Here is a 16178-nt window from a genome sequence, read left to right on the forward strand (position 1 = left end):
CGTTTGGTTTGTGTTTTTGTATTTTTTATTGTCATGGAAATACATGTGTCAGCAAAAGTATAAATGTTGCATCAAAGATATAAAACAGTGAATAAAAAACAGCCTGACCCTGAAGTTAGTCCCTAGCAAGAAAGGAAAATAGCTATCAATGATTACCACAAGTAGTGACAATGCATTTACATATTATAAAATTTAGTTGTCCACAGTACCCATTTATTTCTTTTTATAGCATTATCTGACTACGTAACTGTAAGATGTACATTTTTCTTCTCTAAAAGAAGATTATGTACACATGTGGTTATAGGAAGTGAAAGCTTAAACCTTTTGAAATGCTTTCCAGGAAAAGCTTGACTCCTGCTTGCCAAGGTGAAACAATTGCTGACTATGAACTCCTGCTCACATCCCGACTCTCTTGCATATAAACCAGGGAGCTCCCCACAGGCGTCTGGGGACCCCCAGCTCTGTGTAGCATCCTTCCTGCATCCCCAGAATGTGCTGAGTCTACTCCAAGTAACAGTAATCCCCTCCTGAGGTGGGATTTGTCTTGTCCATTTTACGCACTGGAGAGGTGCACTACCAGACAAGCCAAAGTGTGCATCATTTTTAAATTGTCTTTATGTTTTTGTATGCCTGTACATACAGAAGGGATGTTTTGTATCCTAGGAGTTTTGGTTTGGTTTGGTGTTTTCTCACATTGCCTTAAAGGGAGATGAGAATTATAAAGCATAGTTAGGTGGCAGGGTGATTTTTGAAGTTTCTACACCTGGAGTCTGATTCTGGGAGATGCAATCATCTCAGGGCAGTGCCTTCCTGAGCAGGAGTAGCTCTGATAAAGCACATCCCACCCCCCTGTCTGGTCAGAGGGATTCACTGAACACAAATACCCTCCTGCATATTTTCCATATATATCCACTTTGATCATTAAGCCAGCCAAGAGATTTGTACAATACTTCCCTGGCAACAGAAATTCTGTGTTGCAGCTTGGTCTGTGATTTGTTAAGGTCTTCAGATGTGAACTCTTGAATGCATGGTTAATACCCGGCTTGTAGACAGAGAAACCATTGGCCCTGCTCTCCTTGCCAAAATGGTAAGAAGTGCCTGGACATGCATGAGTTGCCACAAAAGTCCCACCTCACAACCCTTTAAAAAGTGCCAATTGTGATCTTTTCCTTCTGCCAGACTGTCAGCGGCAATAAAAATTGCCACTTTCTGCAGCAAACATTTGCACAGTCTGGGTGAAGTAACTCAGCACATTTGGTGGCAGTGGCACATTTGACCCAAAATAGCACTTCCCCCTGCTTGTTGGTCCAAGAAACCTCTTTGCTGGCAGGAAGAACACAGCTGTGTTTCTGAGCTCACATTGTTCGTGTGCCTTTGGTGATGGTGTGGTGACCCTTTGTCTCTTGTGTACCTCAGATCTCTCACTGAGCCTCTGGAGGATACACATGCAGGACAGCTATAGCTGACAGAGTTAGGGCCCTCCTTGAAGAGTTGCCTCTCACTGAGTGAGCTGGGTCACAACAGCCATTTTACTGTCAACACATGCACCTTAGGAAAACACTGCTGTGCCTCCTGAGAAGCTTGTAGGACATCCCTGTAAGTATTAAGCGCTTTGAGGCACACATGAATTTAGAATAACTATTTTTAAACAAACAGCCTGTCCTGTGGTCTGCATGCCCACGTGCATCCACCTCCGTGCAGCTGGTTTTCCTTGGGGTTCTCCTTCACTGAAGCTCTTCATCTGGTTCCACCACCTCATCTGTCCTCTCTCGCCCACAGGAGTGGAACCCCACTGTCACCAAACCGCTGGCCATACCCCACGTTACATACCCACTGCACCTTCATGAGGCAGCACAAAGTCTCACAGAGATGGAAGGATTTTTCAGTTTACAAAATCCCTGTTAGGGATAAGAGTTAGCACAAGAGCAATTATCAAATACAAACACCACCTGAAGTTGCTAACTGCTACTAGATTAGAAGTCAAAACATACGCACAGGCTTTTTTCTGCTGTCCTTTATAAAATTAATTTTTAAGAAATAAATATATTAAACATTCTGACACTGCCCCTAGCCACTTCACCTATCAAAATTTATCACTTATATTATCTTTTGAGCAACACATAACGCTATGCAAAACAAAGCATAATCTCAAAGGCAGAAACAAGTCTTTGCATCTCTCACTTCTCAACATGTTTTAGTTGTCCACAAACAGAAGAAACTGGCAAATATTAATCACATTTATTTGGAAAGTCGAAGCTTTAAAAGATCTCTGCAGTCCTTCTCAAACTGCTTACGTGTTTAAGACACTGATTTTAAAAAAAAGAAGTCACAAAGAAGAAACACTAAATGGAAGAGAGTGGTTCAGCTCATCCAGCATCACATGTGATTACTTCACCTGGTTCTCCATGGTGCCTTCAGTAGGGGCTGGCTGGGCTGAGTTTTGTGGCTGGGTGCCTGCACTTTCCACCCTGCACTGAGACACAGCATCTGGCCAGTGCCAGCCCAAAGCTTCCAGTTCAGGGCTGGTCTCTACCAGCCAGCCTTGGGCTATTGTCTTCAGCTATCTATAGGGTGTAGGAGAAGTTTTCTCCCTGTATCAGTAGCTCCAGTCTTGGGTTGTCTTCTAGATTAGCTGGATACATTGTGAGATGTTCATTTAGTTTCATATCTCTAAGTCATTACTGACTTTTGCTAAGCATACCTTTGACCTTTACCATGCCTCAGAGTAAGTTAGAAACAGCCTTGAAAGACAGGCCTTTATCACTAACTGCCTAAAGTGTGCAAACATTAGGCTGGGATTATTATTAAAGGTCCTGTTTTCCTCCAGAAGGGCTGCTGATAAGGGCAGTTGCTGGGTAAAGGCAGGGAGAGTTGGGAACTGTCGAAAATTACAGTATATTCCTTACCATAGGAAATCCTTGTGTGCTCTTAGGATTGTAAGACTGGAGCAGTGGTCATTGAGTTTCACTGACTGTACTATAGTGCTACTCATTTGTGGTATGAACCTTCCAAACTCAGTCCTATATTTGCTTAGGCTAAATACGTTTTTTTCTGAGCTTATAAGGCCCTTAACCACTGCTCACTGGCTTTCTTTTGTTTATTTATTTCTCTGTTGGTAACAGGATACCTTTTGAATGCCACATCTTTTCAAGTCCTTCCCTGTAAGGAGTGTATTGTTCACCAGCCAGTGGCCAGGACACCATTCTTGATGAAGGTCATACAGGAGAAAGGAAAAGCAGTCTGTCCCTGGAATCCGCTTGCAGAGCCAGAGAGTTACTCTGTCACATCGTCTTCAAAGGACCAGTTAACATTTCCCTCCATAACCAAAGCTCCTGTCTCAGCCCTGCCCAAGACAGCTTAACATCTCTGTCAACAGCCCAAAAAAATTATCCCCAGGACAGAAAGATGGCAAATAGTGATAATGAACAGAAGACAGAAATTGCAGGTCACCTTGGCAGTGGTAGGGTAAAGGAATTTGGTTTGTAGGGATGGGCAGAGAGCATGATTTGCAAAGGAAAAAATCAGCATGCTCTTGAGAGAGGTGTTTGGAAAAGCATTTAAAAGAGGAGAGCAGGGAGAATCCCTTCCCTTGGAGATATGAGGGGTGTCACATGAACCCCAGCTGTGTCTGGGAAAGGCACTAGTGGGCAGCAGGACAGTCTGTCCCACAGAGCTAATGCCCTCTGCAGGGTATGACCCTACATAAAGCCCTGGAAAGGCGAGGAGGACTGCTGCTGCATTTCAGAAAGCCCTTGAACAAGGAGGGAAGCAGGGCTTTTGTTGAAAAGGGTCCCTATGGATGACAATCAGACCATAGAGAAGTTCTCCTGATGCACACTGCTGATTCCCAGCCTTCCCAACCAGGGAAAGGTCTGATCACCCTGATCAGTACCCTCCTTTCTGAGCTATCATGTCTTCTATTTGTCCAAATTCTTTAGGGGCAAAGGAGGTCAGGTTGAAATAGTCATCCTCTCCTCCTCAAGGTCATCTAAATCTTAAACAAGCAGTACTGTTTAAACTCTTCCCACCCAAACAGAAATCCTAACAAAACAATAAACAAATGTCTCAGATAAAGAAATAAATACAAGGGCACTGAGCTGGACAGTGCATCTTTTTAAAGCTGTTTGTTCTCTCTGAAGAACCACAGTGCCTTCTTGCAAACAGTTTACTCAGAAAAAAAAAAGAATTTATTCCATATTCATAGAAAAATACACTACTTGTATTAAATGTCCTTGTGCTTAGAAGAAGAACATGAAGTTTAATCCATATTCTGCAGCAAATTTTGAAGTGGTGGCAGGTGGAGAACAAATTCCCATTATGGGAACAAAGTTCTTAGCTCAGTGCTGTCCTTCAAAAATCAAATGTAAGAGTTGGTGTCCCGGTGTTTCCGTTTCTTGCCACATTTTCCAAAATGACTGTTGAAACAGAAGGGGAGAGGGATATAAGTGTGAAAAATCAGGAAAACACATAGTTCAAGTTGTAGTCCAAGCTGCAGTACTGATACATTCCTCCTTCTTTATTTTGTACATTGAATCAGGCAAAAGTTCTTAATAATATCCAAAGCCTCTCCTTGAAACCTTAATATATAGCACTAGATCCTCAAATTATTTAGCCAAGGTGTAAATATTCCCCTCATATCTGCAGGGCAGTGAAGAGTCTGGCTTGCTGTGTGCCAGGAGCAGGAAAGCTGTGCCTACAACTTTTCACCTATAAATCCATCTCATATGTGACCCTTAAATGACTTCGTAAATTGTGGAATTGCATTTGTGATAAGGGACCGTTCTTCACAGGATGCTTTGACTGAGGTAAGGGGCTGGTTTTCTCAAGCAGAGAGTTGCAGGCTATGCTTTGCAGCACCTCTCTTGCACACTATTGCTTTCTGCTTCCAGAGATGCATAGGAAAACTTGTGTCCCTATGAGAAAAATACAGATTTTATCACCAGACTTTTTTTAACAGCCTTCCTTAGTGATACTGTGAAGTTCAGGTTTCTGTTGAGGAAAATACCACCTACTCATAGCATCAGCCTAACTAGGAAATTTACTTTGACACTGGAGAATGTCAATGCTTTATGGCAGTTGGTAAAGCTGGAGGACAACATCCTCAGGAAACCTCATCCAGCTATAAGGAAGAAAATACATCTGATACCTTGGAAGCTGCTCCACATCCTCCACTGTCTCTGGTAATGAGATTCCCTTTGTCTCTGGCAAAAGCAATACTAGGATCCCACAGACAGCTGCAAGAATACCTACAATGGATATTGAAGAAATACAAAAGCAATAAGAACATTGTTACTTTTCTATTTTCAGCATTTATCCAGTAAGAAAAGCTTATTCAGATTAAGTTTGAAGTGAGATATTTTAAGGGCATCAGCTATTTCTGATTAATCAAATACCTCTATGTTACATTAATTTAGCCTATTACAAAATCACTTGAGGGCTAGGAGTTCATTTGCAGCCTGATCTCCCCAAAGGGAGATCTTAGAAGTCAAAAACCTGAGATAAGTGCACATGGGCAAATGTATAAAAACAGCACTGGAACCAGGGTGGTATTTCTCGCGGAGAACAGATCTGCCTTTGCTCAAAGGGCTCTGTCATGCAGATGCATCTGTGTTTCCTGAAACCACTGAGATTTTCCTGAAATACTCTCTTCCTTTATCCATGGCCAAAGTAAATTATGTGTTTCAGAATAAAAATTCCTCCTTGGGGAACAGCATTCAGATACAAGCTGAATTACAAATGGATATTTTGGAATAATTTCCTTCATAGATATAATTCACATAATGTAGTAAGTCAAAAATAGAAGGGCTGGAGCAAAAAATCAAATGTTCCCTGACTGTTGCACAGTTCACTCTGATCTCCTCTGATTTCGTAGCTGTTTACTTAAGATAGAGGGAATTCATGTGTCCCTCAGAAGCAGCAGAATTTAATAATTAGATAATGTGAACACTGTACTTCTATCTATGTCTTTTCTTGAAATAATGGTAATCTTTTAAAAAGTCTTTTGTCTTTCCAATTTTGTTTTCACCTAAAGTTGTCATTGGCGCAATTTTTCCTTCTTATTCTATCCTTTTTATTTTGATTTTTTTCCAGTCACGTCTACCTCCTAGACGTCTCGTTTAGCCACACACTCCCATGCAATTACAGAACCTAGCTGTAAGCTTTCTCAGTCTTAAAGCACTTCACATAGTTTTTTTGCTCCTTCAGTGGAGTTACCTAAGCAGACCTGAGCTCTTCCACACTGTGCAGTGAAATCACTCACATTTCACCCATTTGCCATTCAGCCTCTTGCTCTAGGCCTGAAGGTAGAGAACCGCTGGTCTGAGGTGGAGATGAGGCCACACACTACTTTTACCCCAAAAGAAAAGCTCTGTTAGGAGAAGGATATTTAAACCAAAAGTACATTGTAAATCAAATCTTACTGAAAATAATTAGAGGTAGCTCCAACCAAATGGCTGCTAATCGAAAAAGCAGGAACGGGGCTATGATCCCACCTAGATCACACAGACTTGAACACAGGGAGACACCAAAGTTTCTGCAAAAGACAAAAATACCAGATATTAGAGAAGTGCTACCAAACAGAATAAACAGATATTTAAGGAGTAGAATGTAGACTTAGCTCCAAAATTATCTCTTCAGTATATGCCATCCACATTAAGCAGTGGCTATTCAGCTGGAAAACTCTGGAGGAAACCAAGTTTAACTAAAGGACAGTGAACTAGGAAATGGGGAAAAGCAGATGGAGAAGTTGAACGATTCCTGGGAGCTTTTGACGTACCTCAGTGTCGTAGGGTACAATTCACTGTTCACTAGATAGACAACTTCAAAAGCTATTGTGATGCTCAGTCTTCCCAGTGTGGCAACTGTCGTTTTGAGCCATGGAATACCTGTTCATACAAAAAGAAACACTTCTGTGTGAAGTGTGCTCTGCCACACCAGCAGAGCATTTCTGAGAGCCCCAGGCCCTGTCAGCAGAAGTTACACCATAGGAACACTTTGCAAATCAGACTGAAAGGCCACTGTTGAAGGTATCAATCTATACTGGCATTTATTGCTCTCAAACATCATGTAAGGCTGCTTTGGAGAGTTAGAAATCACTGGAGTTGATTGATTCAAGATGCTGGTGGGGCATAACAGCATGGGTGGGAGAATAACCATCAGAAGCTTCCATGACCACATCTGACTGTGCTCCACAAAGGAGTACTTATCTATACAGGCATGTTATGCTGTAAGAAACACTGTCAAAGCCTTCTGACCACAAGGAAGGTAGCTCTAAAGCTGCATAGAATCATGGAATCATTTAGGTTGGAAAAGACTTTTAAGACCATTGAGTCCAAGCGTTAACACAACCCTCCTACTCCACCACTAAACCACGTCCCTAAGTGCCACATCTACACATCTCTTAAAAACTTCCAGGGAGGCCGCAGTAAAATAATTGTCCCTAGAGCAGTCCACCTACCCCTTGTAATTTTTCTAGCCACTGCACATTAGATACACTCCTAATTATGCTACTCCTGGTCATCCTCCTGTCCCCTTCCAGCATGCCTGGCATGACTGGCATGGGCTGTACCTGACACTGCTCCGCTGGCTCTGCCCAGCTCTCCCAGCTCCACTCAAGCTCCAGTGAGCAGCCACTTCCCTGAATACATCAGTGGGAAGCCCTTGTACATCAGCAGGGGTGCAGTGGTCACCCACACACGGTAAGGCAGAGCTGCCCCACTCATTGTGAGCAACCTCTCTCTGGAGAGCTGGTGCTCTCTGGAAGTGCATCACAAGGAATGTGATAAGCACTTTTGCCATGCCCTTGGGAGAGGACAGTCTCTTGCATGGTCTAACCATGACTAGACAGAGAGGGAGGCAAGTGAAACAAGTCCGAACTTGGCACAAAGAGGAGCTCTGCCACCAGAGAGGGCTCTGGCAGTGATTGTGTTTTTTCAAACTTTCAGTAGGAAGAAAAAGAAAACACTTCAGTTTTCTCTGAACCAAAAAATGAGACACTTGGGTTTATTCCCTTCCAAAACAACCAAACAAACCCCCATCAAATTTCATCCCATGTTGCGAGACACTGTCTATGTCCTGAAAAGTTCTGTTTTCAAAAACATATAAGAAAAACAAAGGCTGGAAAGAGCAAAACAAATCCACATCATCTCCCTGGCACCCCTTTAGTCCATCAGACTCCCACGGTGATGGTGACGTCCATGTGGATCCTCCCTCTGCCAGGGGACTCGAACCGTGTGAGCAACACAGTATGATGGAGATCACAGCTGAGAGCTGCATTTTTTTCCATCTGTGTAAACAGACTTCTTCAAAGCAGGACTTGGACCTCAAGTGTCCAATCTGCAAGTATCTTAATCCCCAAGATGTCCTCTCAGCACTTCACCACTACTGAAAGAAAGCTTTTGGCAGCCCCATGATATAACTTGAGGAACTAAAGCCTCTTAGGATGGCCGGGACTGTCCCTCACTTTGACAGGAATAGTTCTGAGGAGGAAAAAGCCTTTCTCATGTCCACTGAGCTGCTGGTCCCCAGTTACGGTAAGGCAAAGCATAATCCTGTGGTTATACACAATTCAAAGCACTTCCAAATCCTTCCCTAGGGATTAAAAAGAAAAAACAAACAAAAACCAAAAACAACCAGAAGAACCCCCTCAAAAAAACATGGTAGGGAAAACAATTTAAAGAAAAGACAGAAGTGCTGGGAAGCCTTTGTACAATATCAGACCTTTTAGTTGTCCTTGAAACCAGATAAGAATGGCTTAATCAAAAGCCTTATCTTTCTTCCAGCCTCTTAGCATTGTCCAAACCCCTGGGAAAGTGAGGGCAAGGCAACAATCTCTGTGTTGTCCCACAGCCCCTACATTGTGTTGAGGATTGCATTGTTTTGTTTGTAAAGGAAAAGACTACCAAGATGACTCGCTTAAATGACTGATTTCTTACATCACTAAGTGTGTTCCATGTCAAAGAATGTATTTTCCATTATGTTTGTATACTCTTCCCTTGCATTTGTCTTTAAAGAGAGTACAGGGCCTTTACAGACATTTTCTCTAAGACTACCCCCAGCTGTTGCTCATAACCCATCAAAGATATGATTATTCCATGTTGTAGGGCCATCTATATGCAAATAAGGTGTATTGTTCCATGACTGGGTGCTGCTTGTATCACCAGATGCTTTTTCTTTTATGTGCAGTTTTGTGTGTCGCAGTATCTTTGCTCAGGGGGTGTCAGAGAGAAGCCATTGACCTGAAGAGCCTGACACAGGGAAGGGAATTACCTTCTGGCAAGAAGGCAGTAATGAGACATGCAATGCTTGCCACGATGTTGCTCATGGCGAAGGGCAGGCGCCGGCCAATGCGATCAATTGTCACTATGATTAGGAAAGCAGCGGGCAGCTCCACAGCTCCTGAGATGAAGAAGTCTAGGTAGAGGTTTCCTCCGATAATTCCCAGGCGCATGACAAGCCCTTGGTAGATCAGGGCACTTGTGAACCTAAACAGCAAAGGGAGAAAAGTGTTGAGAGGCAAACAGATGATTGCAAGAAGCTGGAGAGACCCTAAAAGTCACAAGGGAATCTTTCCTCAAAACCCACCACCCTGGTAACAAGTTGGACTGACATGGGCACTCACCAGGCATACATCAAGATGAATGTGTTCCTCCTCATCTGGGGAGTCCTCACCAGGTCAAGAAAGGAGGGGTTACTGACCTCCTCGTTGCTAATAGTTATCTGAGGAGATAAGTGAGCAGTAGTCAGCTGTCAGGCATCAGGCAGGCACTGGGGCAGAGTTTCAGTGTAAATACGGTGATCAGCAATATTCCAGTCCTGCAAGCAAAGGTGCTGATGAGCCAGTTTGCTGCTCATAGCACTCCAGAGCAGTGCACAGGTACTGGAACAGCTAATAACTGGACATGGCTGTGGGCTTTCCTTAATGATGATTGTGCAAAAATCGATTAAAAAATCCCCAGTCTTTACTTGAGAATGGAAAAATTATTTCCTCCTTGTTGACCTGGATTTTCTTGGAAAGTAATAAGCTGTCATTGTCACATCAGGGCCACTGGGCACAGAATTGCCTTCTGCAAAGAGTGGCAGAGAGGAGGAGACACGGCAAAGCAATGGGCTGAGGGAAGCAGGGAGAGGGGGGCTGAGCAGCAAGAAATGGGCTTGGGAATATCACTGGTGGCACAGCTGGACAGCAAGAAGAGAAAGGGAGCGAGAGATCTGTGACAGTGCTTGGGTGCTACAAAATATTCAACTAATGAAATTCAGAGTGTTTTCAAACACACACGCACTGTGCTGAACATGGCTTTTACCCTGAAAGAAAAAAACCTGCTAAGTATGAATTAATTGTCCTCATACTGCCTACAAAGTATAATAAATCTGTTCTCAGCTGCCTCCAATACAATCACAAAGAGACACTCAATGAAATTACTGATTAGAAGGTTTAACACTAACAGAAAAGAGCAGCATTTCACACAGGCTGTGTTTACCCATTGACGTTCATTGCTATAGATATGACACAGCCAGAATACTAGCAGGCCCAAAAAGGGATTAGTTACATTGATTGAGCCTGTTTTTAACTCTGGCCAGCAGTTTTTAACCATGATGTCCAAGCCAGGTGGAAACCCTTTGTTCATATGATCGTTTGGCAAGTGAGGAAGACGCAAGGGAGATAAGGCAGAGGTGGTTTTAGGCAGGGATGGAACATGACTGCCCAAGAACTGGCAGCCACAGCTGGGATTGCTGTCAGCTCTCAAAGCAGCTGTGAGGGACATGGGATTAAACCTGCTGGGCCACTTTTAGAAGGATTTTAGGGAGCCTTGCTGCTTTAACTCTCCATTATTGATCCCTCCTGAGAGGAAGCCTAAGAGGGCAAAGAGAGGAGCAAACTCTTCTTTATTACCACAGCACCTGCTGCTCACACAGGTGCGGGAGCCCAGGCCAGGGGTAGACAGGGGTGAAGGGATGGAGAAGCTCAAGGCAACACGAAGATCCATGATGAGAACACAGGTAAAGCCAAAGGCATTGCCTGAGGGTCTCATCAGCTCAGCCAGGGCTGAGCCCAAAGCTTTCACTCTTTATTTGTTTTATTGTATTATAAGGTAGCACAACTGCTTTTTGATGAGATTTGGCTGGATGTATTTACACATGACTTTTTCATAACTGACTGACACAAAGCTTTGTAAGACAGAGAAACCCCACATTTGTTTAAACTTCCTTTCTACTCCGTCTCACTTTTCTTCTGTAACAAGAGCCAAAAGTTTTCTTCAAAGCACTGCCACTTGTGCTGCATGCCAGAGCCCTTAGTGAGGCAGCTGAGGTTGCTGGGTTTCTGCACTGCTCTTGGACTCTCTCATAACATGGTTATAAAGCTGCCATGTCTGTTGTTTATAAGAACAGGCCGCCAGCCATCAGTTGTGACTTTGTGCAAATATGGTTTTAGTTTTCCAGAGGACTAAAGATAAATTCAGCACAACTGCCACTTGTATTTTTATGTCTTAATAAAGTCAAAATAACCCGAAGCATGACTGAGCACTTTTTTACAGATGAAGAAAAAAAGCACTATGGAGAGTCAACTCTTTGCAGGGGAAGAAATCCTCTTTTTGTTCTTTGAAGTCAAGGAGAGCTTTGCTATTCACACCGGTGCAGCCAGGAATTCAGTGACAGGGCACATGTTTCCAAAGATACACTACTGAAAACCCTGGATGAAGTTTTATAACTTCCCTCATATTTTCATGTTCCAACAAAATTACATACCAGTTTTCCCACAATTATTTTTTATGTATATAGTTCTACACATGCTTAATTCTGCATAGGCCATGCATGTTTATACATATATCATGTATATAACATTTACACATGTAAGTTAATGTGTGTAAGAAATACATGTTTAGATATGGTCTATAGGGTAGGAAAAAATCTATATATAAAGGGACAGGTTTTGATCCACAATTCTCTTAAGAAGCAGCTCCTACTCAGAGGGTTACAGCTCATTCTGGTTTTGGACAGAGACCAAGAATTAGAAAATTAGTTTGAAAAAATCCTGAATGCTAGGATAAATATGAGCAACTAGGAAAAAAAGAGTTTATAATTTACAATTAATGTAATGAGTTCTGTTTGGAGTTGACCTATACCAGGGTCATAACTCACAGAGCAAAAGCAGCAAATGTTTATCCTTTTTCATAGAAAGGTCATCTGTGGTTTCTGCATGCCAAGAAAAACCCAAAGCTGCAACATCCAGAGCTATGCAAGGGACTTGGCCAATGACATTGATACAGACATACTGGAAAATCTGAGTCAAAGTGCGCTGAGGGATAATGCCTCTCACTTCTCCCTGGGCCTCCACACCTGCAGCACTTAGCCTGAAATTCTGGAGTTGTTTCATGAAAGAGAAGTCTGATATCTGTTAATGTGAGAAATACCCTTGATCCATTACCCATGTGCTTCCTTGAGATGCTCTCTTTCCTCTGGGCACAGCACAAAGGAGGACAGAGATTATACATTTAAAAGGTCTCAGGAACAGATCCAGCACAAATCTGGATGTGTGGAGGTTAATCTGTTGCAGCTGTGAGTGGCTTAAGGTCATGAACACGGATACTTTTGAAAAAAAAAATAAATACAACTTAAAAAGCAAGGAAAGACGCATCTTTCTGACATGATGCTTTGAAAATGCTGATGTTTAGACAGGAAGTGGGTGTAGGAATGCAGGGCTGAATGTGGAGGGGAAGCTGCAGCAGCACAAACTTCCTGCTACATGACTTGGGGCACGCTTGGCACTGCATAATACTGACCAGGATGTGGGAATCTCACAGGTGTATATGCCCCAGCAAAAGACAGTAATTCATAGAATCATGAACGGTTTGGGCTGGAAGGGGCATTAAAGATCATCTAGTTCCAGCTCCCTTGCCATGAGCAGGACACTGTCTACTGGACCAGGTTGCTCAAAGCCTTGTCCAGCCTGGCCTTGAACACTATCAGGGATGGGGCATCTACAGCTTCTCTGGGAAATCTGTTCCAGTGCCTCGTCACTCTCACAGTGAAGAATTACTTCTTAATATCTAATCTGAAACTGCCCTCTTTCAGTTTAAGCCCCTTGGTCTGTTACTTCATGCCCTTGACAAAAGTTGCTCTCCAGCTCCCTTGTAACTCCCCTTTAGGTACTGGAAGGCTGCTCTGAGGTCTCCCTGGAAACTTCACTTCTCTGGGCTGAACAACCCCACCTCTCTCAGCCTTTCCTCACAAGAGAGGTGTTCCAGCCCTCTGATCATCTTCATGACCCTCCTCTGGACTCACTCCAAAAGGTCTATGTCCTTTCATAATCTCATGAAGTTTAACAAGAGGTTTAACAAGGTGTTGCACCTGGGTCCAGGCAACCCCGGGTATCAACACAGGCTGGGGATGAACAGATGGAGAGCAGCCCTGCCATGTGCACTTGGATCCCAGAGAGCCAATTGTATCCTGGGCCGTCTCAAAAGCAGCATGACCACCACGGTGAGGGAGGGGATTCTGTCCCTCTAGTCTGGTGAAACCCCACCTGGAGTGCTGCATCCAGCTCTGGGGTCCCCAGCACAGGGATCATAGAATGGTTTGGGTTGAAAGGAACTTTAATGATCATTCCACTAAACCACATCTGTTGTCACAGAACCATAAGGCCAATACTGCAATAATCATCTTCTGAGAGCCAGACACTGCTACCAACACAGAACAAGCCAAATGCTGCAGTGCCACAACCATGCTATTGGAAATGCATCAGTTCTGTCATGACCACTGGCCAAAGGTCTGTAACTCTAACACATATCGTCCTACTTGGTGAATAGTGATCTCAGAGAGAGCTTCCTCAGTTGTGAACTTTGCAGTATACTTTCTCTCTATTGAGATGGAAGAAAATTGATACTTAAATTCTAATTTCATCTTCTCTTTGAGTTGTAAAAGGAAGTTCAAGAAAAGGAGCCAGGGAAGTGGATCCTGCTATCTCCACTTGCTCTGTCAGTTAAAATGGAAACTGCCGTGAAATACTATTGTCCCTCAGGTTAGTTTCTGATATTTTCTACAAGTTTTTAAAGTAGGAGTTTTACAAAAGAAACACCTGTTTTGCAAACTTATTTTTTCAGCACGTATATTTCCAGCCAGTCCACTTTTACCATCTTGCAATTAACAAAGTAGGTGTAGGACTTGCAATCTTGTTCTGGTGTGACCCTTCAAGAGTCCTGTCTGTGCCTTAAAGAGAATGCATTTTAACACCTCTGAACCTTCCAAAGGTTAAGAAAGCTTAGAATAAAACCCTAGCTCAAACACATGACTGTACCTCTGAGTAATGTGGTGAGAGAAATTTCCCATTGTGTTTGGCGATGTCGTGCATGATTTTTAATGCTTTCTCTCCCTTTTTGCGTGTCAGGAGCCAGCGTGGAGATTCAGGAACCACCCTGTAAGAACGCAAAAGTCATAAGTTAGTCTTTTACCCTGTAACATCGTAAGTAATCCAAAGTCTTCTATCTTTTACCCTGTGTTAACAAAAAACACACTGATTTTTCAGTCTTTGGGATACAGAAACACTTTTGAGGAGTGTTTTTCCAGTCAGTCAGTAAAATATTTGATCCTAGTGGGCAAGAAAGAGGAAAATAGACTACATCTATACTCTGCAAAGCTGAAAAACCAGAAATCTAACTGTCTGCACAATGGTTGTCAAAAGTATAACCAACAAGCTAAGAAGGTTCCTGTAGAATAGCAGCAATGAAAGCCAACACTAAACACGTAGAGTAACACATCCAGGCAGATCAGGAAGCTTCTGGCTGTATCACTGTAAGACAGACACACACATCTTCTATAAACTGAGCACAAAGCAATACCACTGATGGGTGTTTCAGTTTCTGCTAGCCTAGGATTAAGAGGATTCACAATTTAGAAGTTCAAGGCAGGCAACATTTAAGGAAGCAATGTTCAGGAAGAGGCTCTGTGAGTTAGTTTCTTCGGATCCATCCCATAGGATGGCTGCACTGAGACAGGTGTTTACCATGGCACAGTGCTCTGCTTTCTCATCAGCTGTCCTTCAGGGGACCTGAGGGCAAGGTCAGATTTGAACTGAGTAGATAATGAGAGGCAGAAGCGGGGTCTCATGGCTGATGGGAAAAATAAACTTTGGTCAAATTAACCTTATAAACAGAGCAGGGTTCTGTGAAGGGCCAGCTGTGGCTGATCAGAGAGACAAACTTTGGGTAGAAAAACTAAAGTAATGTATGTCTGTGGTTCACTAAAAAGGAGTCACATATTACAAAGCCAACAATATGCAAATATCTTCTTCTTAACCTACATCTTCCACTCTGGAGACTTGGGACCACAGCAGGAGTCTCAAGGTGCTCAAATAGCAATAGCAATAAAGACTAGAGCAATGACAGCAACATTACCAATAGTAGAGCAGGAAGAGGAAGTTGGGCAGTGAAATGGCCAGCTGGATCCCCTGCCAGGTGGGAATCAAGTATGCAATTCCAGGGAGAATTATAATTCCCAGGGTAAAGAATATCTGAATCACGATTCCAACAATCCGCTGATCAGAACCAACGATCTCTGTCACTGAGCAGACAAAGCGAAAATAAATAACACAGAAACAAACCCAATTAAAAAAAAAATTATAAGAGGTGGAATATAAGGAAGGCTATTCTGTATCAGGCCACAGGTCTGTCTAGCCCAGCATCTTGTCTTCAGCAGTGTAGGCGTGTCACAGGCTGTCCAGGGCAAACACTGGTGACACCTCCTCATCAACTCACGCACCCTCCTTCAGCCAGAGGGGTTTCTGTCTGCGTGTTTACTACTGATCCACATAGGGCCACAACACGGGTTTGAGATTGCATCATGATCATGCTTGGTGGGCAATTCTTAGCATTCTGCCTGGGGCAGTTTTGGCACATGCCCCAGACAAGAGGGTCCTTCAGGCGGAGGCTGCTCCCAGCAGGTAATATAGACAAGGCACCGGTGGGGAAAAGAATTAAACCACACCATGCTGGTTGCTCTGAGGGTAAGGTATGATCCAGTCTGGTTTATTTATTAGGACAATTATAGCTTTTGCTATTTGGGGGGGGGTTATAATTATTTGGTGGATTTTTTATTTTGTGAATGTGTCTAATAGCTGTGAAACCTATGCCTGTCTTTCAGGCAATATCCCATGGCCGTGACATCCACAACTGAGGTGAGCAACG

At 43.2% G+C, this 16178-nt stretch overlaps 1 protein-coding gene across 1 annotated transcript in view; it reads right to left on the reverse strand.

The window, feature by feature from the left end:
• Positions 1-7: 7 nt before the first annotated feature.
• LOC116440728 (solute carrier family 22 member 3-like) overlaps positions 8-16178 on the reverse strand; it is a 30027-nt gene continuing 13856 nt past the window's right edge. Inside the window, exons 4-11 of the mRNA XM_032101812.1 lie at positions 15390-15555; positions 14294-14411; positions 9620-9717; positions 9268-9482; positions 6776-6884; positions 6420-6532; positions 5147-5246; positions 8-4415 (exon numbers count right to left, since the gene is read on the reverse strand). Of these exons, the coding sequence (XP_031957703.1) occupies positions 4358-4415; positions 5147-5246; positions 6420-6532; positions 6776-6884; positions 9268-9482; positions 9620-9717; positions 14294-14411; positions 15390-15555 (977 nt within the window). The 3' untranslated portion in view covers positions 8-4357. The remainder of the gene's footprint in view (positions 4416-5146; positions 5247-6419; positions 6533-6775; positions 6885-9267; positions 9483-9619; positions 9718-14293; positions 14412-15389; positions 15556-16178) is intronic.

Source organism: Corvus moneduloides, chromosome 3 (genome assembly GCF_009650955.1).
Source record: "Corvus moneduloides isolate bCorMon1 chromosome 3, bCorMon1.pri, whole genome shotgun sequence".
Lineage (NCBI taxonomy): Eukaryota > Metazoa > Chordata > Aves > Passeriformes > Corvidae > Corvus > Corvus moneduloides.